Source organism: Bos mutus, chromosome 3, assembly GCF_027580195.1.
Source record: "Bos mutus isolate GX-2022 chromosome 3, NWIPB_WYAK_1.1, whole genome shotgun sequence".
Lineage (NCBI taxonomy): Eukaryota > Metazoa > Chordata > Mammalia > Artiodactyla > Bovidae > Bos > Bos mutus.
Genome location: NC_091619.1, coordinates 114,944,132 through 114,970,344, shown reverse-complemented (window position 1 = coordinate 114,970,344; position 26,213 = coordinate 114,944,132). Strand labels below are relative to the sequence as shown.

At 46.6% G+C, this 26,213-nt stretch overlaps 1 protein-coding gene across 38 annotated transcripts in view; it reads right to left on the bottom strand.

Moving 5' to 3' along the window:
• Window positions 1–26,213, bottom strand: part of LRRFIP1 (LRR binding FLII interacting protein 1) — a 160,185-nt gene that overhangs the window by 36,913 nt on the left and 97,059 nt on the right. For 6 of the 38 annotated variants that reach the window (XM_070368594.1, XM_070368556.1, XM_070368561.1 and 3 more), the window contains 10 exons: window positions 24,304–24,351; window positions 22,979–23,023; window positions 22,309–22,359; window positions 19,182–19,220; window positions 15,488–15,547; window positions 12,415–12,477; window positions 9,575–9,652; window positions 8,163–8,207; window positions 6,952–7,017; window positions 1,249–1,338 (listed from right to left, as the gene is read on the bottom strand). The exons of 6 other annotated variants lie outside the window; for them this stretch is intronic. In XM_070368594.1, coding sequence (XP_070224695.1) covers window positions 1,249–1,338; window positions 6,952–7,017; window positions 8,163–8,207; window positions 9,575–9,652; window positions 12,415–12,477; window positions 15,488–15,547; window positions 19,182–19,220; window positions 22,309–22,359; window positions 22,979–23,023; window positions 24,304–24,351 — 585 coding nt within the window. The remainder of the gene's footprint in view (window positions 1–1,248; window positions 1,339–6,951; window positions 7,018–8,162; window positions 8,208–9,574; window positions 9,653–12,414; window positions 12,478–15,487; window positions 15,548–19,181; window positions 19,221–22,308; window positions 22,360–22,978; window positions 23,024–24,303; window positions 24,352–26,213) is intronic. 26 more of the 38 variants (XM_070368563.1, XM_070368566.1, XM_070368576.1 and 23 more) reach the window with 21 other exon arrangements.

The window sequence follows — 26,213 nt, the reverse complement described above, 5'->3', positions numbered from 1 at the left end:
CCCACTGAACGCCCTTCCCCTGGTCACCGTGTCAGCCCCCACCCTACATGTCCCCCGGACAAAAGTGGCCTGCCAGTCACCTGTGGTCAAAAGAACAACACAGTGGCCTCCTACAAACCATCAGATGCGGTGACGCTGTCTAAAATTCCCAAGACCGGGGGAGACATACAACAACGAGACTTGAGTGACAGGGGACTAGATGGCAGAGCCCCTGTTCTCTGAGGGGCCCTGGGGTCACCTCGTGCACAGTGACGGACAGCAGAGTAGCTCTGAGGTCGGCCTCCCAGGCTCTGAGCAGAGGACCAGGGTGTCGAGGGGAACGGAGCAGGGCCTGGGTGCGGGCACTCACTCCACCCTAAAAACTGTCAGGTCCAAGAATGGACAAGGTTCCAAACAGAGGTTAAAGGTGAATCCTCCAATCTAAAAAAGTGGTACAAACGACCTTATGTACAAAGCAGAAGCAGACTCACAGATGTGGAATACAAGCCTTTGGTTACGGGCGGGGAAAGCTGGGCAGAGGGATAAACTGCGAGTTTGGGCCTGGCATATACACACCACTACCCATGACACAGATAACTGACAAGGACCTCCTGTGGAGCACAGGGACTCCACTCGACACCGCGTAATGACCTTATGGGAAGAATCTAACAAAGAGCAGATACATGTATACGCGTAACTGTGGAGCACAGGGACTCCACTAGACACTGCGTAATGACCTTACGGGAAAAATCTAACAAAGAGCAGATACATGTATACGCGTAACTGGTTCACTTTGCTGTGCAGCAGAAACGGACACCACATTGTAAACCAACTGTACTCTAATAAAAGTTAAAAAAAAAGTTAACTGGGACAAATACAAAAAAATAAAAGAGTGAATCCTTCCCATTTTTAAATCGTAAAAAACAACACATCCATGCACCCGGCTGCCTTTCTTCCCCACCACACAAAGCTCCCCTTCCCAGGAAGGCCTGTCAGTGGCTTCCGAGACGGTCCTTCAGAAGCCTGAGCAGGGCAATTCCGATCTCACTGAGCCGTCCTTTTCTAAATTTGGAAGCGTCTTCCCCAATCCTATGTTTTAAACTGAGACCTGGACTAAGTCATGGAACGCCTTCTGGCTTGCTCCTGGGTTCAGGCGTCTGGAGGCTGGGGTGGGGGGGTCTTCTTGGGGGTCAGAAGATCAGGGTCTGAGGGCAGGAGGCAGGGAAGGAAGGGAGGGGACAGGGGCCAGAGAGAGAGAGACCCACTCACCACTGGGCTGGCCCGCGCAGAGCTGGCTCTGGAGGAGGCGCGGGAGCTGGACTTGAAGTGGCCGCTGAGCTCCGAAGCCTGCCCACCCAGCTGGCCGCGGGACACAGAGACAGAAACAGAGGAACAGGTCAGCGAGGAGGAGGGGGGCCACATGACAGACGCCCCGGTTAGTGGCGAGGCCAGCGGGAGCAGCTCAGGGAGGAAGGAGAGGTTAGTGCGGCCAGCGGCGGCCCCCTGCAAGAAGGCAGTGTTGTCCCAGCTCCCAACCCGCGGCCACTCAGAACACACAACTTAATCATCCTATCAAGGAACGTGGGGTTCCTGCTCGGTTGGGTGCAGGTCACACACAGCACCTGCTTGGCCGGGGGTTGGGGGGACGTCCGGTTTCTGTGCAGAGAACCCTGGATGACATGGAAGAGGCTGGTGGGGGACGGGGACTGTGAGCTGCCTCCTGGCATGGGAACAGGAAAGGCGGGGACAGAGGCCTGGCTTTGGGGCAACGGAGAAGTCTGCTTCTCTACTATCTCTGCAAGTGGATACAAAACAAGACCCAGGGCCAATACAAGACTAGCCGTGGCTTGTTCAAGTGCTACAGGACCTTCTATCTGGCTGCCTGTGTGTGTGTCTATGTTGCTGCTCTTTAGTTGCTCAGTGGTGTCCGATGCTTTGGGACCCCATAGACTGTAGCCCGCCAAGCTGCTCTGTCCATGGGATTTTCCAGGCAAGAAGACTGGAGTAGGTTGCCATTTCCTTCTCCAGTGGATCTTCCTGGCCCAGGGATCGAACTCGAGTCTCCTGCGCCTCCTGCATTGCAGGCGAATTCTTGACCACTGAGACACCAGGGAAGCCTGTATCCATTACCACGTATCCATCTTCCCTAAACTTTCTCTCTTCTGGTACAGGAAAACACCAGCAAATCGTTTATCCGGAGGCTCTGCCCTCTTAACTTTGATCTGTTAAACTTTCTCTCTTCTGGTACAGGAAAACACCAGCAAATCGTTTATCCGGAGGCTCTGCCCTCTTAACTTTGATCTGTATTCACATTTGTTCTAGCCCTACAACAAGATCTTACCTGCCTCTTAAACAAGGCAGGGTAGGCAGTGGGTGGAAGGAGAGGCAGGATTTGAACACTGTTTAGGACCCAGGGCGTCAGCAGACTGAGCAGTGGTCTGAGAGGCCTCCGCTGACTGTCCCTTCCCTGCCCCCCACCCCACCCCCACTCTGAGACCTGCAGGCATCATGCCAACTGCAGGTTAGGAGGAGCCATAGCTTTGGGGCTTCTCCTGATCCTTATCGCAAATACCATTGCTCGCTCTGCCTGTTTTCCATCAGCGTGGAATTCTCAAGGGCAGAGTCTGTGTGTATTTTGCTCCCTGCTGAATCCCTGGCCACCAGAGGAGGCCTGGCATGCAGGAGGCACTTGAGAAATACTTGCTGAACGAACCACTTCAACGTTAGACTGTAAATAGCCTTGATGGAGACATGAGTTCCCCAGACTGGTTCTGCCTGCCCGGACTCACCCCTCGGCTGCATAAACACTTCAGGTATATTTACACGTAGGTGAAAGATGCTTTCTCAGACGCACAGACCCAAGACGGCGGCACGTACACCGCGTGTAGGAATCACTGCCACACAGGGCACGTACAGGAAATTCACCAGTGTCACTGGCCTCACCTCTCAGCTTTCTTCAAAATAAAGAAAATTTGTTCAAAATAAAGAAAAACACTCGACATCAGCACTGTAAAGCAATATTTTGCCTTTTGGGTTTCGCTGATGAAAAAGTGAGGAAAACTTTCTCGTGTAGGCAAATCCTACTATATTCTACATCATTCACATCCCGGTTTATGGTGCAGAGATGTGGCGGATTCTTGCTAAAAAGGCTTCTTTCTGACCCAAGTTCCCCCAATTCCTGAGTCAAAAGCTGCTCTCACATCATCTGACCTGACCTGACCTGGTGAGGGAAGGGTCAAGTTCAAAGCCTGTGCCATGGGGTCCATGTGGCACCTTCGGAGCCACCCGTGCTTTGGAGCCAATGTGGTTAACTGCGGGCTGACGTAAGATAGACAGTTCTGAGTCCAGGGTCCATTTCTAATCAGCTGGGAGACCTTAGCAAAGTTGTGTAGCATGTCACCGGTGGCATCACGTAGGGCTACTGACCACGCGGGTGGGGAGGATGACGCAGAGAACGCAAGCTGGCTTTTCCCTGCTGTCTCCTCCTGATAAAACAATTTGCATGGCTCCTGGACCGGGTGGCATGGTGGTGATGACCCAGGGTCAGATCAACCTAGAAGGTCATGTCACACAGGGCCAGGAGTCCTCCCTACAACATACAAGCAGCTTACGAATGCTAAGGAAGGTACAAAATAGAAAGGTTTCAAGGTATGGGATGGGGAGGGAGGTGGCGGGGGGGTTCAATATGGGGAACAGATGTACACCCATGGCTGATTCATGTCAATGTGTGGCAAAAGCCACTACAATATTATAAAGTAATTAGCCTCCAATTAAAATATAAAAAACTGTTCTACTGTTAAGAACTAGTCATTAAAAAAAGAATCATTTAACTGTAACTGTGATAAGTCATTTATGAATAAGTGGGGTTTCCCAGCTGGCGCCAGTGGTAAAGATCCCGCCTGCCAATGCAGGAGACACAAGAGATGTGAATTCGATCCCTGGTTCGGGAAGATCCCCTGGAGGAGGGCATGGCAACCCGTTCTAGAATTCTTGCCTGGAGAATCCCATGGACAGAGGAGCTGGGCAGACTATGGTCCATAAGGTTGCAAAGAGTCGGACATGACTGAAGCGCCTTATGCACATAGTAAGTTGTTTAGCTGTAAACACATCCTGTGTCTGAGGCAAACTTTCTGGGAGAAGGAAGATGGGGACATGTCTTTCAAAGGGGGCTCGGGGCTGGCTTGTGCGGGCTTGGGGTCAGCCTGGACTCTGAGGTCAGAGCACCACGGGTCAGGACCGAAGGGACCCCAGAGGCGCAGTGTCCTCAGATCTTTGTACGTGGATTTATCAGCAGCCACAGCTCCTATGTGGAGGGAGAACCTGGGAAACTGCATTCCTGGGCGTGGGGAACTCCGTACCCCCCTGGAGGGCTATTGTGACTCTATGAGCGGAGCTGGCAGAGAACAAGAGGTCAGTGAACCTTCCCTCCTGCTCAGCCCGCTGGCCTGCAGCGGGCCGGCACAGAACTCTCTCCTGAGGGATTGTGTCCCAGGGTTCAATTTGTCCCATTTAATCTAGTAAACACGTGCTGTGCTCCCTCTTCGTAGGAATGCAGTGTTAGGTGCGGAAAAACGTCCTTTTATTCTGTTTCTTCTGCCTGGCATGATACCAGCCACAGGAGCCCTATTTTAGGCTTTCTGCTGCCAGATCTTTCACCTCAACTCCCTAAAGCCATCCCTCCCTGGTGGTTCCTCCAGGAGGCTGAAAGCATGAAAGAACTGCCGTACACAAGAGCAATCGGCAATGCTGATCGCTGCACTCTGAAGGCCAGGAATCAGCTACGGGGAAAGTCCATCTACAGAAGTAACATCAAAGAGAACCTATGAGACGAACATCCCGCCAGACAGTTAGGAGTTCTGCTTTGGTGTTTCAGAAGTTTCCTTCTCTTAAAGAGTTAGGATGCTGCTGTCTCTTACAGATGAAAGAAAAGCATTTAGTTGCATTTTATCTGTCAGATAGGCCAGAGCTATTTTATCCAGCATGTGTAGTTTGTGAGCTTTTTAAGGGCCTACAAAAATATTTAAGAACTGGGGAAAGACTTAGTATAGTGTACTCCACTGCCTCAAAATGTTATGCAGTATAAAAGTGTTCAATGCAAGTGTTTAATTAGATGTCAGCAAAAACTCCTGCTGCATGGGACTGACACACACATACGACTAAATATAAGACAGAAAACTGATACGGACCTCCTGTAGAGCACAGGGAACTCTGCTCAATACTCTGTAACAAACTGTATGGGAAAAGAATCTACAAAAGAGTGTACAAGTGTGTGTGTGTGTGTATTAGAATCCTTTTGCTATACCCCTGAAACTATCCCAACATTGTAAATCAACTATGTTGCTGGTGTTTAGTTGCTAAGTCATGTCCGACCCTTTTGTGACCGCGCCTCCCCCGCCCCCGCCCCGCCCCATGGACTGTAGCCCACCAGGCTCCTCGGTCCACGGGATTTCTATACTCCGATAAAAAATTTTAAAAACCCATGCTATCTCTATTAGATTTAATATTTATAAAAATTACATTCTGAAGAAAACTGTAAGTTATGCTGGTTTCTTCACAGGAATTCCTGAATATTCAAGATGATTGGAGAAATATAATAAATTATAAAGTTGGATTGTTTAGCCAATCAATTAAGTAGTGAAAGTGTTAGTCACTCAGTTGTGTCGAACTCTTTTGTGATCCTATGGACTGTAGCCTGTCAGGCTCCTCTGTCCATGGAATTCTCCAGGCAAGAATACTGGAGTGGGTTACCATTTCTTTCTCCTGGGGATCTTTCCAACCCAGGGATCGAACCTGAGTCTCCTGCTTTGCAGGCAGATTCTTTACCGTCTGAGCTACCAGGGAAGCCCCTAATTAAGTAGTCAATTATTTCCCAAAGCAAAATTATAAGAGTACTTTCAAGTATTTCCTATGCCATCATATTTCACGTGAGGCTTGAACACATCTTTCCAGGATTTGTGGAGGAGACCCGGGAGGCAGAAACTTTTGCCCCTGGGGAGGGCTGAGTTGGGGCTCATGCTCAGTTTCAACCGGTCTCAGGACAGGCCACCAGCTTCCTCACTTCCATGGACTGGTCTCATTTTTCCATTTTGTCTACCTTTATCCTTCAATCATTCACTCATCTTTTCCATGCAACAAGTATTTCTTATACAACTACTCCACCTTTAAGCTGGTAGCTCAGATGGTAAAGCATCTGTCTACAATGTGGGAGACCCGGGTTTGATCCCTGGGTCGGGAAGATCCCCCTGGAGAGGGAAATGGCAACCCACTCCAGTACTATTGCCTGGAAAATCCCATGGCCAGAGGAGCCTGGTAGGCTGCAGTCCATGGGGTCGCAAAGAGTCGGACACGACTGAGCGACTCCACTCCACTCTCCACACCTTTATCGAGAAAGCCCATCACTTCAAATCCTTTGAAGAGGTGAAAGGACAATAAAATAAGGAGATTCCATATGTGTAATATTCCGAGTCCTTAAATTTGTTCATCTTCCTTGACTATCGAGAGGTGAGAATATTTTGTGGCCTGCTGAATTCCCTTTTGCCGTTTTTTATTATTGTAAGATCACTCCAGCTTTGTTGCAGGGAAAGAGCGGATGCAACTCAATGAAGGTCAGTCTTTCTCCCCTTGACGTCAACACACATTGATGAATGAGGACATTAACATAAATTGATGAGTGAGGACGCCAGACGTTGGTGATGGACAGGGAAGCCTGGTGTGCTACAGTCCATGGGGTGGGGTCACCAAGAGTCGGACGTGACTGAGTTGACTGAAATGACTGACTGAGGACGTGAAACCAGCCACTAAAGGCTACGTGACTCATGTTATCCATGACCCTCACTAGCATGGAAAACTGGGATGAGATAGTGCTTCCTCCCTACAATTCTGGTTAGTTATCTCCCAGGGCTGGAGCTGTGCAGAGTGAGTCACCCCTGGGTCATTCGGCAGAAAGCTTGGGAAACACAGAAAGTGCCTTACAGCCTGAGAACCGCAGGCGCTGCCCCGCCGAGCCCCACCGAGACTGCTCTCGTCGGACACAGACGCCTGTGACAGAAACACACTGTGAGGACGGGGTGCCTCCTCTCCATCGGCACCCGGGAGACACTGAAGCGTAAGCTAGAGGACAGTGACATGCTGGGAACAAGTCCTGAAAACATCACGACGGCAGAGCTGCAGCAAAGGCTCAAAACCGCCTCCACAGGCAAGGACGGTGCGGCAAAACAGGGTCATGCGGAAATCTGGGAGAGGGGAGTTTCAGGTGCTGTCAACCGGTATGCAATAGAATTTCCAATAGATCCTTTAAATCGGATTCTAAAAAATATTCCTTGCTAAGTAAAAAGTTGTTAATACAGACTTAAAATGAGCAGATAGTTCAAATATGCTGAATTTTGTCAAGGCATCCTCATACTTGACCCTCAGAAAGTTACTCCAATATGAAATGACTTTGGAATAAAAACAGCATGGTGATTAGAGCTCAACATTTTATCATTCTTTAAGAAGTGCTAACTAAAGGACAGAACATTTCATCAACTTGAAAATCCTATGTAATTAATCACTGAGGGCAAACAGGAGTTTACAATAGGATAAATGGCACTTTAATTTCCCCCATTTTCCCCGGAAGACACAGTGGGTTTGCTGGGCCAGTTATATATCTAATTCATAAATGTGCAATCGGATGGTGATTCAGAAAGTTATTAGTAAGAAGAATATAGCTACTTTAATACTTAAGTTTCCTGCAGGGTATTAATACCTTGTATTTAAAACTGAAAATTTCCCAAAGTAATGCAGAATAATGGATTCATATCTGTTAAGGCTACCAAAGGAATAAAGAGCTTTGTTTTTGCCCACTGATTAAGTAAACGTTGCTAATGATTTTTTCATGCCTAACCATCCTATGCAGACACGTGTCTTCCCCAGCTATTGCCACCTGTTAAGAGAATAAATCCCAGATCTGGACAGTGGGGGCTCCGTGTAAAGCTCCGAGTAAAGGGGTGAGTCACCCTCGGAAGGGAGGCAAACAGGTCAGTCTGAGGCACTCGGAGCAGGCGCTCGGCGCGAGAGGGGTGCGCATGCGCGGTGAGGGCGCAGGGGCGCAGAGTTAGCGGGGCGGGGGCGCTTAAGCGGGACTGGGTGGGGTCTGGGAGAGGCCAAGGGGGCGGCAGAAGGGCCGGGGTGGGGGAAACACGCACCAGGTTACTCCCCGCCGGCCGGGCAGCGCTGTACAGGTAGGAGGGCTGGAGGATGAAAGCAAATGGCAGGTTTTTAAACCCTTGAAAAAACAGCAACAGATAATAGTGACAAGGTCGTCACAATGCTTCCAGTGATCATCACAGCCAAGCGACTGTACAACCGTCAGAAGGAAGAGAGTCCCAGGAGGTACCCTGCTTTCAGTAAATCTGACAGAGGGAAATCCACATTTACAAGGAAAATAAATAGGAGAGGATTTCTGGCTTTAAAAATAGTAAACTTCCCGCAGAACCTTTGAAACTATGGCTATTTTCTCGTCACTTCTTTTCAGGCATTCCTGGAAGAAAGGGTCGGGGAAGGAGACAGAATGGTGACAAGGTCAACGGCACCCACAAGAGCCCCAACCCCGCAACCCAGAGTCCCAGGGGAAGAAAGCACGTCGGGGCGTTTGATACACAGACGTCCCCAGAGGAGGAGCGGTGTGGCGGGAGGAACCTGCTTCTTTGTGTTGGAGGATCCGAGTGACGGTCTCCAAGATACAGAAGGAGCTGGGAAGCTCTCAGCTGCTCCGGGGCTGGGGTGGGGGCACGTCCTTGTCACAGGGGAGCCCACACCCGCAGCAGAGACAAAGTCCGCGGGGTGCGCTGGGACACACAGGCGGTGTGCTGGTGTGGCCTGAGCCTCGGCTCAGAAGAGCATGCTGACCCGTTTGCAGGCAGAGAGGACCAGGAGAGCCCGAGGCTCGGGGCCAGCGGTGGGTTAGGGGATGTGCAGGACCGGGGAGCAATCACTCAGGGAACACGGCAATGCGAGGACAGGGCAGCTCAACCTCCGTGACGTGATCCATTCCTAGGGCCCTGACTCCGACTTCCTCCCAGAGCACCGGCCTCCTGTACCTGGGGCTGAAAACGCTGAGCATCTCGGCCGGCCTTGTACAAACAGGAAACATGGCCGGGAGCCAGCCAGAGAAATAAGGCTGCTCTCCCCACTATCCGGGACGGAGGAGTCCAATTATGCACAGAAACCTTCCAAATTGCTTCCTGGACACATTTACAAGAGAAAAATGTTTTTTTTTAAAAAAACAAAGGAAACCCTAAATGGGGAACAATTGCGGGAAAAGGAGGAGAGACCCAAGAGACCAATTTTTTGGACTAGAGCTCTTGAAAACATACATTCAGTAGATCCTCCTTTTTCCTAAGCTTCTTTAAAAAACAAAGTAAGGTCTTAAATTATTTTTGATAATGTTTTAAATGGTTTGAGAAAAGTCTTCAGCAGTTAGGCCAGTGGAAACACACTATTAAGCTTGGCTCCTCGGATGTCACACGAAGAGGTTGAAGCGTCCGTGTCCATTCACTCAGAATTAAAGTCAACAGAAGGGAGAAGAGGGAAGAGTGAGGTAAAAAGCAGAACAGACCCGGTTTCCATTCTGGGCAGACAGGGGTTTGGGAGCCAGGCCACGATGGCGAAGCCCAAGGTCTGAGCAGGAAAGTCCCTGGAATCAGAGAAAACGGGCTGGAGGTGGGGAAAAAGCTTACAGCTTCATTCCATCTCAAAGGCATCATCAAGGCACAGAAAACCGGCTTCCGCAACATCAGGAAAGGACATGCAAGCGAGAGAGAGGGGAGAACACAGAGACAGTTCAGTGAGGTGACAGAGCTGTGCCACGGGACCAAGTCAGGACTTCGGAGTCTATGCCCAGGCAAAGGCAGAGCTCATCGCTCTGAGCCGACAGCTAGGCCCTAGGGGCTCTGAAGGTCTTTTTAATGCAAACTCTAATATTTAACATTTGGTGGGAAAAACTCAAAGTCAGGAGTTTACAGAGACAGTAATCTCCGTTCTATGCAGCCAGTTGGTGACGATCTGCAGCTTGGAGTCCTTGGTTAGGTATGGACATGCTCCACGTGCTCAGGACTCACAGAAGACATGACTGACTCAGTGGTACAGTTCTGAGGCCAGCAGTCTATACAGCATTTCTGGGGAATATTACTAGATAGATGAATAGTTTCTATCCAAAGTGTTCTATCCAAAAGGAAGGATCCTTGACGAGGGTGCCAGCGGTTTCTGATCCCCACATCAGCAGTATTTTCCTGATGGTACAAACCCAGGGCAGTGCTTGAAGGGGATGAAGTGATGCTGTTGAAACAGTCTGATGGTCCCTAGGATATTCCACTGGGCCTTGAGGATCCCATAACTGGAGCCTGTCATCTGTGTGCCTTGAAGAAACTACCCTAGAATGACCTGAAGGACAAGCGAGTGGAATCCTGGGAGGAGCAGGTAGAAGGTTTTTAACATTTAACATGAATCTGAAAACCTGTTCCAGAGGTTGAGAGAGTGCCCTTCGTGGAAGCCACCCAGTCAGCCCCTCTGGGTCACAGAAAGAGCCCAAGGCCTCCACCTGACACTGCACGGCCACGTCCAGGGCTTGCTTCCGGCAAGTCTAAGGCAAGAGAGGGTCTTCAGAAAGGAAGACAGAACTACAGGACTGAAGACAGTACTGTGCGCCGCATGATTCCTTCCCATCGTTAGAGTGAAATCAAAGCAAACCAGCCAGTGTGTTTGCAGGAACAGCTATGGCAGCTGCGGAGCACAGGAATTACCAGCAAGCCTCCGAGGATGCTGAGTAAAACGTGATCTCAGGCAGCTGCATGGTAGGGACACACGTCCTTCGGGAAGTTCTGATGTTTCGGGTTTTGAATGGGCCAGCTCTACTTTTTATATGAGTAAGTGTGTTAGTCGCTCAGTCGTGTCCAACTCTTTGTGATCTCATGGACTTTAGCCCACCAGGCTCCTTTGTCCATGAAATTCTCTAGGCAAGCATACTGGAGTGGGTTTCCATTTCCTTCTCTAGAAGATCTTCCTGACCCAGGGTTTGAACCCGGGTTTCCCCCATTGCAGGCAGATTCTTTACCATCTGAGCCGCCAGGGAAGCCCCTTATATGAGTAAACCTTTTATTTAATTAATTTACTTTTGGACAGCTCTACTTTCACCCTTAGTACTTTGGATGTGGGTTATTTCAACTGAGTTTAAAGGAGTCAGATATATGCTGAACTTTGATGACCAAATCACATCTGAGTATTAGATTTCTCTCATTGTCTTCTATTTTACAGAAAGTATTTAAGCTTGGAAAGTGTGGAGGAAGTTAAGTTTTCTGAATGACAAAGTGCTCTTTTTGGCAGCAAAATCTCCCACTGAATTAAGAAATGCCCCCAATACACAAAAAATTCATGGTGTCAAACCCCACCAGTCCTTGGGTATTGACAGCTGATCCTGTACTCAGTCGGAATTCACCTCCTCGGGGAAGGAAAGGATGGATATTCATCATTAGAAGGGGCTGGGGGGCAGCAGTGGGGGGCTGGGAAGTGGGCAAGCTGATGGGGTGATGGAGGAGCTGGAGCCCCTGCCTCCCTCACAGCAGGAACACAAAGCGGAAGGGGGCTGAGGACAGGGTGAGGACCATGGTTAGAATGCTGTGGCTCTGCCAAGTTAGTTTCTATTTATTTCCCCTCCCCATGTATTCTTTAAGAGTCAGTTGACATCCTTGTATTATGACACTTCCTGGCAAAATTAGTTTCTGCTCAGTGTATCACATACAGGGATCTGTCCTCTGTTCTAGAAGTAAATGCTTCCAGAGGACCTAACTCGCCTGCTTGTCGCTGTGACTGCCCCACTTAAACTAGTTCCCTAGTGTTTGCTGAGTGAACACAAGCCTTACCTAGGATAAACGAGCCTTGCTCATTAGGGCTCTTCAATAATTGAGAAATATGTGCCTATCAAGGTTGATTGTGTCCTTAAAGTATGGGAAGGAATGCTCCTGTGTAGACATTTGGATTGGATTTTCATCTCAAGTCTAGTCTGTTCCTGTAAAATTACTCCATGTGTGCATTTATCCTGCAAGGTCAGTCTGCTTTCAAGAACCCTCAAGGAAAGAATTTCAAGGCTTCTTCTCTCTTTCCCCTTTGATTAATTCTAACTACTAAATATCCACCTATTTTCTTTCACTGTACCTTGCCTGACATCACAATGTGTATTCCAACTTTCTAATCTGAAATCAAAGGCAAGATAGTGGGGTAAATCTGAATTAAATATATCATGTTAATTACTGCTCCTAAATGGACCTTAACAGTTATCCAAATGAAACTTCATAGAACAGACATTAAAAGAGAAAGAGAGCTGAATTTACACATACAAGAGCACATGCTACAAAACCTACAGTTTCTGCAGCGAGGACAGGAAAGATTTAAGGGGAAACCAACCAAGGTGTCCTCTCTGGATGATGACAGAGTGGAGAATCGGCCGTCACCGCTGTAGCTGGAATTCTGAGCGGCAAAGAAGACAGTGTAAGTGATGAGCCCTTTCTCACTCCTGCAAAGCACCACCAGTCTCGGTTAAGAGGCGACTATGCAATCACACAGCCAGACCAGTGTTAGTACTCCCGGACTGACGGGCAGCGAGAGAACTGACATGCTCCACGACAGCAGAACCCTTTAACCATTAGGGGCCTGAGCTTTGTTTTACAAAGCAAAGCTTTGTTTATGTCTCGGTGGCATCACGTGATTTAACTATTATCATTAGGGTTTCACTCTTTATATTTCAGCGTACCTGTTTATTATTATTTGTAACTACTAACTAAATCTCATGGTGGACTGTCTATAACCTCTTAGTCTAGACTTCCTGTGTTACTGGGTTGGCCAAAAAGTTCACTTGGGTTTTTCTGTCAGACTTACGAACTTTTTGGCCAAACCAATGCACCTCTTTGTCGGTAACTGAAATTCCACTTATTGCACAGTTTTCACCCTTTGCTCAGCTCAGCACATCCGAGGGCTACAGCTCAGCTCTAAAGCTCCAGGGAGGCTTTGGAGGGAGGCGAGTGGAGCCTGAGGGAAGCGACACCCTCTTGCAGCTGAGAACCATCCACAGAAGGCTGGGCCCTGCCGTCGCCCTGTGGGGTCTCAACACACACCTTATAAAGAGAGGATCCCACCAAGATTGTGGCTGGGGAGGTGGTGTGTGTGGCCATTACAATGCACGCAGGCTTGGTTGCTTCTGGCATGTCAGACTCTTGGTGACCCCACAGACTGTAGCCCGCCAGGCTCCTCTGTCCATGGGATTCTCCAGGCAAGAATACCGGAGTGGGTTGCCGTGCCCTCCTCCAGGGGATCTTCCCGACCCAGGGACTGAACCCAGGTTTCTCACATCTCCTGCATGGCAGGTGGGTTCTTTACCACTAGTGCCACCTGGGAGCCCAAGATGCCGCTTAGATGTAGGCTATTCGGTACTTGGGTCATTCTATTTCCTGATTGTTTATGAAATCGATTTTATATTCAATTTTGCTCTTCAGTGAACAGTTTGATAGTCAAGTTCTTTTCTATCTAATTTCTAGAGGCATTACTTAATCATGAAAGCACAAGGCACACTTTTATTGTTTCAATATAAAAATCAAAGATTAAAATATGTGGATATATGCAATACCGAGCTTGATGCCGCCTGTACAGTCACAAACGCTGCCAACTACACGTTTGGGACGTTCTAGAGAAGAATGTAATCCTGGGTAGAAGTTGGACTAAGGAACTTCTTAAGTAACTTCCACTCTAAACTATGAATCTTTGTGATCAACATAGTGGAATAACGCATCTAGGGTGGTAAGTTACTAACTAGTCAATTTAGCCCCGACAAGCAGTCGGGGGCCATCAGAGTCCCCGTCCTGTGATGTCAGCAGTAGACAGCCTGTAGGGATGCTGAGCACAGGAAGCAAAGTTGTCAGCATCCCAAGAGAACAGAATGGCTGCAACTGCTTCTGTCTTCTGAGTGCTGTATTATTACTGAAAAGGAAAACAGAGCTCGAGAAAGTCCAAAAGCTGTCAGTGCAAAAAGCAACATAAAGGGGAAGACAGGGCCTTTAAAGTGGGAGGATCTTTTAGCTTGGAATGAGAAAAACTAGATGAAACAGAAGTGGATGCAATCCTTATAGGGATAAGGCAGTAAAACCTGATCGGCTAGTTTCAGAAAGCTAAGAGAGTGTTGAGTTTCTCCTTTGGAACTTGAAAATATTTTTAAAAGTACATATAATATTTCTTAATAAAATATAACTAAGATAAATTTTAAAAATACTATTTTACACAACTAGTAAAATTTCTTGCTGTTAATTGACTTTTCGTGTCCAACTCTTTGTGACCCTATGGACCGTAGCCCACCGGGCTCCTCTGTATATAGGATTCTCCAGGCAAGAATACTGAAGTGCGTTGCCATGCCCTCCTCCAGGGGGTCTTCCTGACCCAGGGATTGAACAGGAGTCTCTTAGCCTCCTGTATTGGCAGGTGGGTTCTTTACCACTAGTGTCACCTGGGAAGCCCCAAAAGCCCCTTGGACTGCAAGGAGATCCACCCACTCCACCCTAAAGGAGGCCAGTCCTGAGCGTTCATTGGAAGGACTGACGTTAAAGTTGAACCTCCAATACTTTGGCCACCTGATGCGAAGAGCTGACTCATTTGAAAAGACCCTGATGCTGGGAAAGATTGAAGGCGGGAGAAGAAGGGGACGACAGAGGATGAGATGGTTGGATGGCATCACTGACTCAATGGACATGAATTTGAGTAAACTCTGGGAGTTGGTGATGGACAGGGAGGCCTAGCGTGCTGTGGTCCATGGGGTCACAAAGAGTTGGACACGACTGTGTGACTGAACTGAACTGAACAAGAAAATAAATGAAGTCAAGAAGAACAGGAAGATTTTAGATAATTTAATGTATAAGAGATGTGCAGCAGATCCGGAAAACTAAATTCAAATGTGCCCAGTTCAAGCACCTGAATTCCCAATGGTCTCCTTGACCAATCCCAAGGCCTCTCTCCTCATGTACAGCCCTTCTCTGCTTCTGTCCCGCTTCCCACCCCAAAGCTATGAACACCGCAAGCAGCAATGTTTAGCAAAACACAGGCTCTAGTACATGTGTCTTTGAAATTACAAAGGATCAATGTGGAGAACTGTGAAAATGTCGAATTTAAGTGTATTTGAGAGCTGGATATAGTCATATGCACATCATATACATATACCCAGGGCAATAAAATAAAGAGAGAGCTAATATTTAATTCAACCTTTTAGTACCTAAGAGATTCCTTTCAGTATTGATCTCTTAAACTAACATTTAGAATGTTAGAAGACAAAGACCATTAGCCAGTTGAAAAACGTTAGCTTTCATTCTGTCATGCACACACACACAAGAGGACTATATAACACAGAAAAGAACCAAAGAAGCTAAATCTAGCAGACTTTTTAAAAAGGCTTTGCAGCAACCTGTTTGAGTTGTGCGTCATGTATATTTACTATACGAACCCTGCCAGATCTTCTACTCAGGGACTGTGATCCATATAAGTCTCCATCATACCCATTTGTCTGTGTCAAGGAAAAAAAGGAGAGAAGCTGGTATCAGTACACAAACGAAGAGACAGGGACAGGTTGGCAAGAAGAATTAGCCAGGCGCAGACTGAGCTCTTGGAGTGGAGTGGATGGACATGCCCAGCAGAGCACGTGTCCCAGCAGGCGCCCCCCTGGCTCCATGCTTCTGAGCTGTAGCTCAGGAGAAGCCAGCCCTGTCCGGGAGTCAAAGCTGTCCTCTTAGTATCACTGGAGTCCACAATGCACTCACTCAGGGATGGGAAGGAGTGCCACGTCTTCGTGGAGTGAGTTGCACTTGCGTTCCAGTTTTGTGGTGGTACTGCGCGAATCCCAGCCTTCGAGAAGCCTGAATGCCAGCCAAGCAGGCTAATGCCTCCATCTGAGTCAACTAGTTTTCAGCTCTTGGTTCGGCATGACACCCTTAAAACTACGGCTCATTATGAAGCTGTGTTCAGAAGATTCAAAGGGAGCGGTCTACTCAATTCGTAATTAAATGCAAACGTTCATCATGGAAAATCTAATCTATAATATTAGGCTTTCATTCATCCAGTTTTCCTACTTTTTCAAAGTGAAATCTGAGGACGTATTTCATAATTTGTTCTCCAGGAAAAAAAAGAGAGAATGATTAAGAGTGTGTCTGTCTCCCTTTTCCTCCCAAGTCCTTGTCAAAGTTTGCTTGGGCTTCTACACCTGCTCTCATTCACCTATAAGGAAATTTCTGCTGCTTCAGGATGAGAACTGTCAGGTGTCAGGGACACAGCCAGCTCTCAAGTCGGAAAAAGGAGGCACAGCCGCTAAAAGTGGAAGGACATGCCCAGGGTCACACGTGAGTCCAGACTCCAAGCAGAAGCTCCGTCATGTGGCCTAAAGCAAGTTACTTCATCCACTGGAACTTCCACCACTGTGGCTGTGAAAACGTGCGGAGTCATAAATACTTTACAAGGCCCTTGTGGGGATTAAATCTGATTAAAACGAGTGATTAGATCAGGGCTGACTGTGAAGGATGTGCTGCCCACATGGGGACGCGCCCAGCACACAGGAAGGACCAGGATATGTTTCCTTGTTGGAAGGGTGGGGGTAGGCAGACATACTCTGCAGCTGTGATGTTGATGGACGATAAATACACGGATTTCCAGACATTATAAAGCCAGAGTCAGGAAACCTTGACTATAAAACTATGTATTTACTTGCGTTACAACTCAAAAGCAAGTCAATATGAGGTTTCTGAATGAGAAGGAGTATGTAGAAATCCTTCAAAAGTAAAATTTAAAACTATGAGTACATTAAAACATTTCTGAAATAAATTTGATAATAAAAAATCTTTGGCGGTTGGCAGACATTTTATTCAGCCTCCTTTTTTTCTCTTGCCTGATGAGATTATTGGAAATAATCTTAAATGTCAAGGACTTTACATTTCAGATCTCAATCTTATTCCTTTGATATCTGTTTAGAAACTAGTTTCTGGAAAAAAATTAATATAATATTGAAGGCTAGCATCAATCAATTTTAGGTGACTTTTACTTTGCTAATAAATAAGGAAGAAAACACACTGCATATATAAACCCTCTGGCTGTCCATTATTGCTTGTAACATACATACTGCTTTAGGTGAATTTTTCCTTTCCTCTTCTCTCTCTCCAGTCTAGCCTGCAGCATGAAGCAGAGGACGGGTGGGGACTGGGAGGGCAAAGGCACTCCTTCAGTTGTCCCTGTATACTCTGGCCTTCCATGAACATGCGGGAAAAACCCTTCTTTGGAAAGCTTTGCGGAATGAATATCCACACTTCTCTGTTGTAATGAAATTCTGTCGCAGAGAATGTATTCCTACAACATAGCCTCCACACAGAGATCTCACTGACAATATCTCTAGAAAGAATCTCTCTGACCTTCTTAGCAAAAACACCACCTTTCTCCTCTTGGGTAGTTTTTCTGTGTTGAATTCAGGTTGGTGGGACCACTTTTAGTGGCATAAGAGGATAATAAGGAGAGTTGAAAATTAACTGTCACGACATTAGAACAAAAAGTCCACAGGAGGCATATGTTCACCTAGCTTTGCTCTACAGAAATGTTTTTCAGCTCTCTTCACTGCACAGACCCCCTGCATCCTGGTCGCCCCTTAGACATCGGAATCCCCAGAGGCCTGGGAATATGCATCTTAACAAGTTCGGGTGAATCCTTCATACAGTAACATTGGGAAGCACTGCTCTTAAGAGAGAACAGAGTAAAGAGACATTTACCAACCTGCATTTTCTGGAAAAGGACGAGCAAGATACAAAAATACATGCCCCATCAAAACCAGTGAGTCTAATGGAACTTCTAATTAGTCATCTAATAACATGCAGTGCTGTCAAAGTATCAACCAATTCCACACATGACCATGCAAAAGGCAACTGTTATTAAATAGTTTTTTTTAAATTAATGTATATGTGTGTTTAGTTGGTTATTCATGTCTGACTCTTTGTGATCCCATGGACGGTAGCCCGCCAGGCTCCTCTGTCCATGGGATTTCCCAGGCAAAGAATATTGGAGTGGGTAGCCAGTCCCTTCTCCAGGGGATCTTCCCAACCTAAGGATTGAACCAGGGTCGCCTGCATTCCAGGCTGATTCTTGACCATCTGTTTCTACTAAGTCAGAAGACAAAGCACCTTCAAGGGCATCAGAGATGGGAAACAAATAACGAAAGGCAAAATAAAAGCTCTGAAGGGCACTCGACGCACTCAGTTGTTTTTGAAGTGGAGAAGAGCCACTCCACGGGGAGGCTCTGGGGACAAATGTCTGTGCAGATGAGCTGTGCTGTGCCCTGTTATCACCTTAAGGGTAAACATGTGTTTTAAAAATGGTAGTTTGCTAAATAATTTTTCAGCACAATGGGATGAATGAAGCACAAAATCCTTTTGGGAAAAAAATCCTTCAAGCAAAGAAGTGTATAATCTAATATAATTTCAGTGCTGAGTCACTTTAATGCTGAGTGTGATTAATGCTGGTGAGATTACATTTTTCTACCTTGGAGTGTAATTTAAATGTATAGGTTTACAGAAAGCATAAGCTGCAGAAACTCTTCTAGACAGATGTCAGAAGGGAAATGCTGAATTTAAAGGCTTTGTTTTGTTACTGGATTTGGGGTCTTTCTCAAAGAGCACTCTCTGGCCAAAGAGCCATCTGGGACATTTAATTTGAAAGGATACAGATTAGGAAATAAAAAATTTTTCATTAGATAAAATGACTTTAAATTTAATCTGTTACAGGAAATGTAGAGGCTTGGGAATTCTTGATCTGATTTGGGGTTTCCTGCAAGAAGACCCCGTCTCTTTCATCTGGTGCCCACGGCTGTTACCCCAGAGCCTGGCAAACAGCGGTGCTCACAGGCTGCCCGGTGAGGGAGACGGTCAAGCGTCCACACCTGGACTCTCGACACCGGAGGAGGGGCAGAGCTGCAAGGAGGCTCTCAGAAGCACAGCTGCGGGCACGCCTGCCCTCTGGCCTCAGTCTCCAGGAAAGGACTGGAGGGGGGCACGTGTGTCTCTTCGCACAAAGATGAACTTGGCTTTTTAGACAAGCACCCACAATATTAGTGGACACACCACAGGTTATTATCTGCCAGGCCACACTATTCGGATCAGAGCACATCTCACCCAGGCGTAGGGGCCCCCGTACTCCAAGTCAGGCTGCGACTGTCGGAGGAAGGATGGAAGAGAAAAACAACAGAAGACAGTTGCCTACAATCAGGTAAAAGCTAAGCACAATATAACAGAAACATAAAACAAAGCAAGCAATCTTGAAAATCTTAAAATTAATTTTCTTCATGACTTCTAGGATCTCATGTGCATTTACAAACGCAGTTACAATAGCGGGGCAGCTGCCATAAAATCCATTAACGTTAAATAAAACCTCCATGGCAGACGCTGCTGTAATTCATGAAATCTGAAGCAGTTTGAACAATCCTGCTTCCTCCCCTACCTAGTGCCCGCCATTTACGTTAGACAGAGCGTCAATAGATGCATCACTATCAATTTTTAAATAAAGAAAACTTAGACTTCTGATATCTAAATCCAGATTTTCTGAGGATGTCCATACAAACACTAGAAAAAAAAATTTCTTCCATTTTTAAGGGCTTATCATCACTGTGAATGGAATGAAGACGGCCTGTGTTTTGAGAAAGTCAGGAGATAAAAGATATGGTTTTTGAACTTTGCAAACTATAAAGATTTTCAAATATTAAAATATGTAAAACAGCAGACATTGGTCCTACCCAGAGATGGACTGAGACGAGCTGCCCTCAGGGGGCAGTGGGGAGCCTTGCTCGCCCACCAACCTGGAGAGACCAGAGCTTCTGGGCCCCGGAGGGGCTTGAGGGGTGATGCTGTCACAAAGCCCTGGCCCTGAGCAGCCTCCTCAATTGCTCTGGGCTTTTTCTATATTGATAAAAATAAGAAAGTTTCACTCTTATTCCCAGGATCCAGGTTCTCAAGGTCTGTGGTTTTTATCTTTAAAATCTTTAAGCTATTCCTTTAGATCAAGAGCATTACGGGAAAGCGTCAGGGAACATACCCCCCGGCTAACGACAAACACCACCCACCACCAACTTTCCACTTTCTCCCCTCTCTTATTCAGTGTCCTAACTGTGGAGGTCCTCTAAAATTTTATATCCTAAAACAAACACACTTGATATCTTGGCAGAGACAGGTATCCAGCATAAAAGCTTAGCTCATTTCTGGTTAAAATCCTTAAAAATGAAATAAATGCTGTAAACAGCCAAACAGTAACGAATAGTACAATAGTTTTAAGGGGGCCAGGAAACCCTCTGAGAATCTTAAAGTGAACTGATTATTTTCCCAGAAAAATGCAAGTACATAAAAAATCTTGAATACAAGTTCAAGGAGTATCACAGATGGAAAACGCTGTTTTGATAGAGAGATTTGAGCCCCCAAATAATCAGGTTTTGCTCTATTTCCATCAAAAGCTCCCTTGTGGACCTCCTCATGGTGTGGAGGCTAACGGTCATGTGAGTCCTGTGCTCACATGCTCACCCTCCTCCTCCTTGAAAAAGTATCCTCTTCACTTGGTTTTAAGGACCTGATCTCCTCCTGGGTCTGCTCAACAGCTGTGATTTCTGTCCCTTGACTACAGAGTCTATAAACTGAGTTCTACACTGATACTGTTTGCGTTACATGAATCTTACTTCCTCTTGGATGAATCATGTCACAGGACAGATGAGGAATTTGCAAGTAGGTGGCTAAGGAGAAAGTTTCAAATAGAAAGGAAGCTCTTTGACTTCACTTTTAAACTGTAACTTTCTGGCAAGGTCACCATGTATCTGCTTTTGGCACTTTAAGGACAATGACCACTGCTAACACCAGAGCAACAATATACAGCCGTCCTTCAGCATCTGTCGGGGGGCGGTGGTCAGTTCCAGGACCCCCACAGACACCAGCATCTGCACATGCTCCAGTTCCTAGTTCAAAATTGCCTGGCTTTTGCACATAACCCATGCACACCCTCCTGTATACATTCAGTCATCTCTAGAGTCCCTACAACACTCAACACAATGTAAATGCTGTGTTGCTGTCGTTCAGACGCAAAGTCACAAAGTCATGTCTGACTCTTTGCTATGTGAATAGTTGTAAATACAATGTCAAATGCTATGTAAATAGTTGCCGGTGCGGCAAATTCAAGCCTTGCTTTTTTATAACTCTCTGGAAATTTTTCTCCTTGACTATTTTTAATCTCTGGTTGGTTGGATCATGCAGAACTTGGGGATAAGAAAGGCGAACTGTTATCACCTTTGTAGTTTTCTGTTATAAACAGCCAAATTAAATGCACATTTAGTGGGAATATAAGAAGGCTAGGAGTGATATCACAACTTAGTCGTCACAGTGATTAAAAGTGAGCCTTCTGCTCCATACAGCCCTTCAGTAAAATGAGAGGCTGTGTTGAGACTGAATTATTACCAGGGAGATGCAGCTTTAACCCAGTGGCAAATGACACTGACTCCATGTCAGAGCAAATTCTAGGAGATGGTGAAGGACAGGGAAGCCTGGCGTGCTGCAACTTATGGGGTCGCAAAGAGTCGGGCACAAATGAGCAACTGAACATCAACAAATGTCAATGACATGCTGAGTTTAACTCATTGAGTTGAAGAACCAATAAGCAAACACATATTCTCTACGTAACTTCCCAAAGCACACCATGTTTTCAAGTATAATTAAGATTTTTGGAATGTTTAAGGAAGGATGTGTATTTCTGTTTATCAACCATCAAGCTGTCCGTGATGCAGAGATTTCATTACAGTTGATGAAAGGGAAGGCTGCCGAAGGCCCCGGGCTGGATAGATTCAACGTGCTCCAACTTTTTACCAGGCAGCCCACAGCAGCTTTCAAGGAGCCATGCAAAGCATCACTGCATAACAGCTACTTTAACTTGTAGTTACTTCACTGAGATTCCAAATGGATGGGAGCCTGCACTTCTGTAAGGACAGAATGTGTCTTCATGCTCCTCTCATCATACTAGCAACGAGACGACCCGATCTAAATGGGGCAGTTTGGTGACGTGGACCCAACATGAAAAAACGATGACTTCCACGTTGGGGAGAAAGACACAATGCATCAATCAACTCTCTGCATCACAAAGAAACATCCCAACGTTGGACAGATGTTAAATAAGCATCTTGACAATGAACGAGGACTTTGAACGCAGGGGTGGGAGGGCACGGACCACGGACACAGACTGTACCATGCAAACCCAACCATCCTGGTTACTGACCCTCAGGCTTCCGCGGCTACCCACTGACATGCGCTCATCTTCATCAGACGCCTAGTGAAAGAAAGATGGAAACAACCGTGAGGAGATATGGTAACAGACATGAGACGCCCAGCTCTCAGAGGAGAGCAGCTGACCTGACACACGGCCGGGGGCAGGTCAGGCCCCTCTGAGAATCTCAGTGCCCATGAACCTGTGTGCTCCCCAAAAGGGCTCTGTTTGTGCAAAGTATCACAGGACTGTTTCTGGATAACATGGTTTTACATTAACTTCATTAAAGTGGTGTTGTTCACTTCGCTGGTTATGTACAAATATATAGCTTCATGCACACGACTGCAAATTATTCATGAGTATTCAACAGCAAAGAAAGCACTAAAACTGTAATGAACATATTAATACTCGTTAAAACATTCATAAATACTGAGGAAATTTTCAAAGTTTCCTCTCACCAAAGTCAAGTCAAAGTACTAAAAGCTGAGTTCACAGTCTTTGTATCGGTAATCGTATCAGTGTTAATTTCTTAGATATAGATATAGACACAGATCTGTAGACAGATATATATACTTATAGATAGGTGGGCAGATAGAGAGATAATTAATGTTATTTCAGCCACTAGAATAGCCAAGCAGACTTCAGCCGAAACGCCGAGGTAACAGAGGAAGACAGTACTAACCGACGTGTTTCTTCTGGATCTGTGAGAGTAGCGTTCACTGTCTTCCTACCAAAATGAGGCAATGGTTAGAGGCAGACAGAAGCCCTACAGAAAGGTTATAAATGCAGACAAATATTTACTTTGAAGCCCTAAGAACCACTGGGAGAAAATGTTTTCTTCTAAAGCAGTCTCAATACAAATATTTCTTCTGATATAAATGTCAAACAAATATTTTTTTTTTTTTTTCGAATCTGGGCCTCAAATAAACCACTGGGAGAAAAAACCTACTTTTGTTCAGGAATAAAAGCCATTTGGGGATGGAGGCTGGAACCACCCTATCTACTACATTCAATCATTGGGATGTTTCATTCTGGCTTTAAAAACAAGCATGTGTTCGGTGAAAAGCAGGCTCTTTTTTTTTTTTTTTTCTAATCGAATCTGGTGCATTTAAATCAACCTACTTTTGACATTCAAAACCTACTCACTTCTGTTCAGGAATCAGAAAGACAGCTGGAATTCTATCACTGCTGGGAGCCAGTGAGGAACTCCGCCCATGACAAGGTCATGAGGAAGGAGGCTCGGCATCACAAAGCGGGATCGAGCTTCAGGAGTCCCCCTGGAAATTCTCGAGCATATACCCCAAAACCAGAGTCTGCCTCCTTTCTGCTTGTGCTTTCACCTAAACCTCTGACTTTCACGGGGCTCTCCCCACTACCTCTCTCTGAATTACTCTTTATATCCTTAATTAACGTTTAATTAAGCAATTGTTTCCTGATCTTCGCCTACGTCGTCTCTCCTTCGAATACCCTGGATCAGCCGGGGCTGGTCCCGGCAACGAAGAACAGATAAGTTGTGCCAGGAAACAGGGTGAGAAGATAAAGGAATTTTCTCCCCCAAGAACCATGGTTTCTCAGGGACAGTGCACGAGGTGAGCAGGGCCCAGCAGTGAAGGATAAAGTTCGGAAGGAGAGTGGCCGGGCAGCTGACTGCAATTGGGAATGGAGACCACACAGCACAATGCTTCCTCTGGCTTCCGGCTAGAGCTGCTGGCTAGGCCGGCCGGTCACAGGAAGGTTCTCACACTGGGGGGCCCTGGTCCGGCATGAGTGTCCCCATGCTAGCCTGGGGGGCTCCAGGAGCCAGCCGCCTCACCAGACGCCTGGCCGGACCTTTTCTAAGCAGCCTTCACAGGGGCTGTAAACAAGCAGACCAGATGCAAACATCCCCGGAAGGCAGCCTCTCAGTATTAAATTAGGGGGCAGCCAGGATCTAGCTATGCAATTACAGTGTGGGAGAATGAAATCACAGACCGTTTCAAGCTTTGAAAAATCATATTTGAGGCCTACCATCCATTGCTCGATGTCGCCCCATTTTGTATCCAGCCCATAATATTTCTGTAGACAGAAGGGAAAGAAGATGAGGCAAGAAGTGACATGTGCTCTGAGTAGGACACTGTTCCGACATGCATTTCTAAGCCCCAGGGTCAAGGGAACATGCCGAGGCAACGCGAGTTAGAACAGGCGGGGCTCTGCAGGGGGCTGCAGACCCCCACACCACCTGTGAGCCCAGGAAGATGACCCTCCCCACCTGGGAAGACAGGCCAGGACAAAGCATTGCTGGGGCGAGGGGGAGACCTCCGTAGAGATCAGGAATTTCAACAGCCCGGCAGCACGACGAGCCCCTCTGTCAAGCTGGCTGTGCCCTCGGAGAAAATGTACTGCAGCCATAAAACACTGTGTGTGTGTGTGCGTGCGCACGTGTGCATGTGCTCAGTGGCTCAGTCGTGTCCGGCTCTTTTCCACCCCTGTTTAAGAGAAGCCAAACCGGAGAGCCATTTCTCTGTTGCTACAACAGGGATGAGAAAACCAGAGGAAAGGGGCAGAAACGATGTCCTGAGCCCTAGATTTCTGATACACTTGCTCCAGCCATCTGATATCTATGCTAAATTTAGGCCCTCGAGAATTTCTGGGCTGTGGACGTCTTTATCATATGCTGCTAATGGCAAGATGGCCAAGCAGCCTGTTGTAGAAGAGGTCTTGATACAGGGAAAAAAAGCCAATATCTCCATGCTTTCACCTTGCCTATCTAAACTGCAGCTGCCCAAGTGAGAATTACAAAAGCAGATTCAGGATGGCTATTATTGTCGCCAAAATATAGCAATTCCCAATTTAGGTGGGAGCCCCGGTGGAGTCCCAAATAAAGGGGCTTTGCTTTTCTCCTCACTTTTCCCTGATTTCCAATAAGAAAACCAAGAAACCACCATCTAAACCTTCGTATTGTATAACACAGAGATGATTTTCCTTTCGCACACGAAAAACTTAAAATCAGAGGGAAAATACTGCATGTGAGAAGTGCACGACAGCACTTGAAATGGTTTTACAATGACCCAAACAGGCTGCTGCTGTTATACTTGGCTTTATATTTGGTTTAGTTTCTGTTTATTTTAAAAGTCGGCCAGATTTAAAACATATGGCCCTTCAATGGTCTCGCCCCTTTCTCTTAGGAATGGTGGTAAGTAGAAAACGTGACGAAGAAAATTAGGAGAGAACTTATCAGTGCTTTAAAAATTCAACCAATATAGAACCTGAGCAGCTAAAGCACATGAGCCAAACACTTTTCTGTAAGTTCCTTCCCTTAGACTATAAATTGAGAAGGGAAATATTTCCCACAGTCATGTTTCAACAACAGCTTAAGTTAAACACAACTGCTTAAAGCTATTTTGCGTTCAAATCCTGCTAGCTCCGCTTTCACTGTCAAGCTCCATGTATAAAAGTTCGATGCCATCAACCCTCCTTTATCTCATGCCCTGACTACAAAGATAGAAAATGTGGCTTTTAAAAAGGAATGGGCCTATAGAATCTGACAAAAAAGTAAATTCCAAAAGAGGTCCACATTATCCGTTTTTCTATTTCTGTCTTTTCCTTTTTGGCCAATTCTATACCCGTATCAAATACTGCATTCTACCTGTCCCACTTTTTAGGACAAAAGTAAGAACCAGTATTTAAAATCTTCCGTTGAGTTCACAGGTGGCCTTATAAACAGCTGCGGTAACTCTAGCTACGTTTCCAAGCCATCGTGGGGAGAGGACGCCCCTGGAAAAGCACAGTTAAGGAGTCGTCCTGGTGTTAGTAGCAGGGGCGGCACAGCAAACTCTAGGAAGTGCAGACACCGCACACGCAGGCTGTGAGGAGCCGGTGAGCCATGCAGAGGGAAGCGAGAGCCAGACGGGCGCACACGTGCTTGACTTTCAGAAACA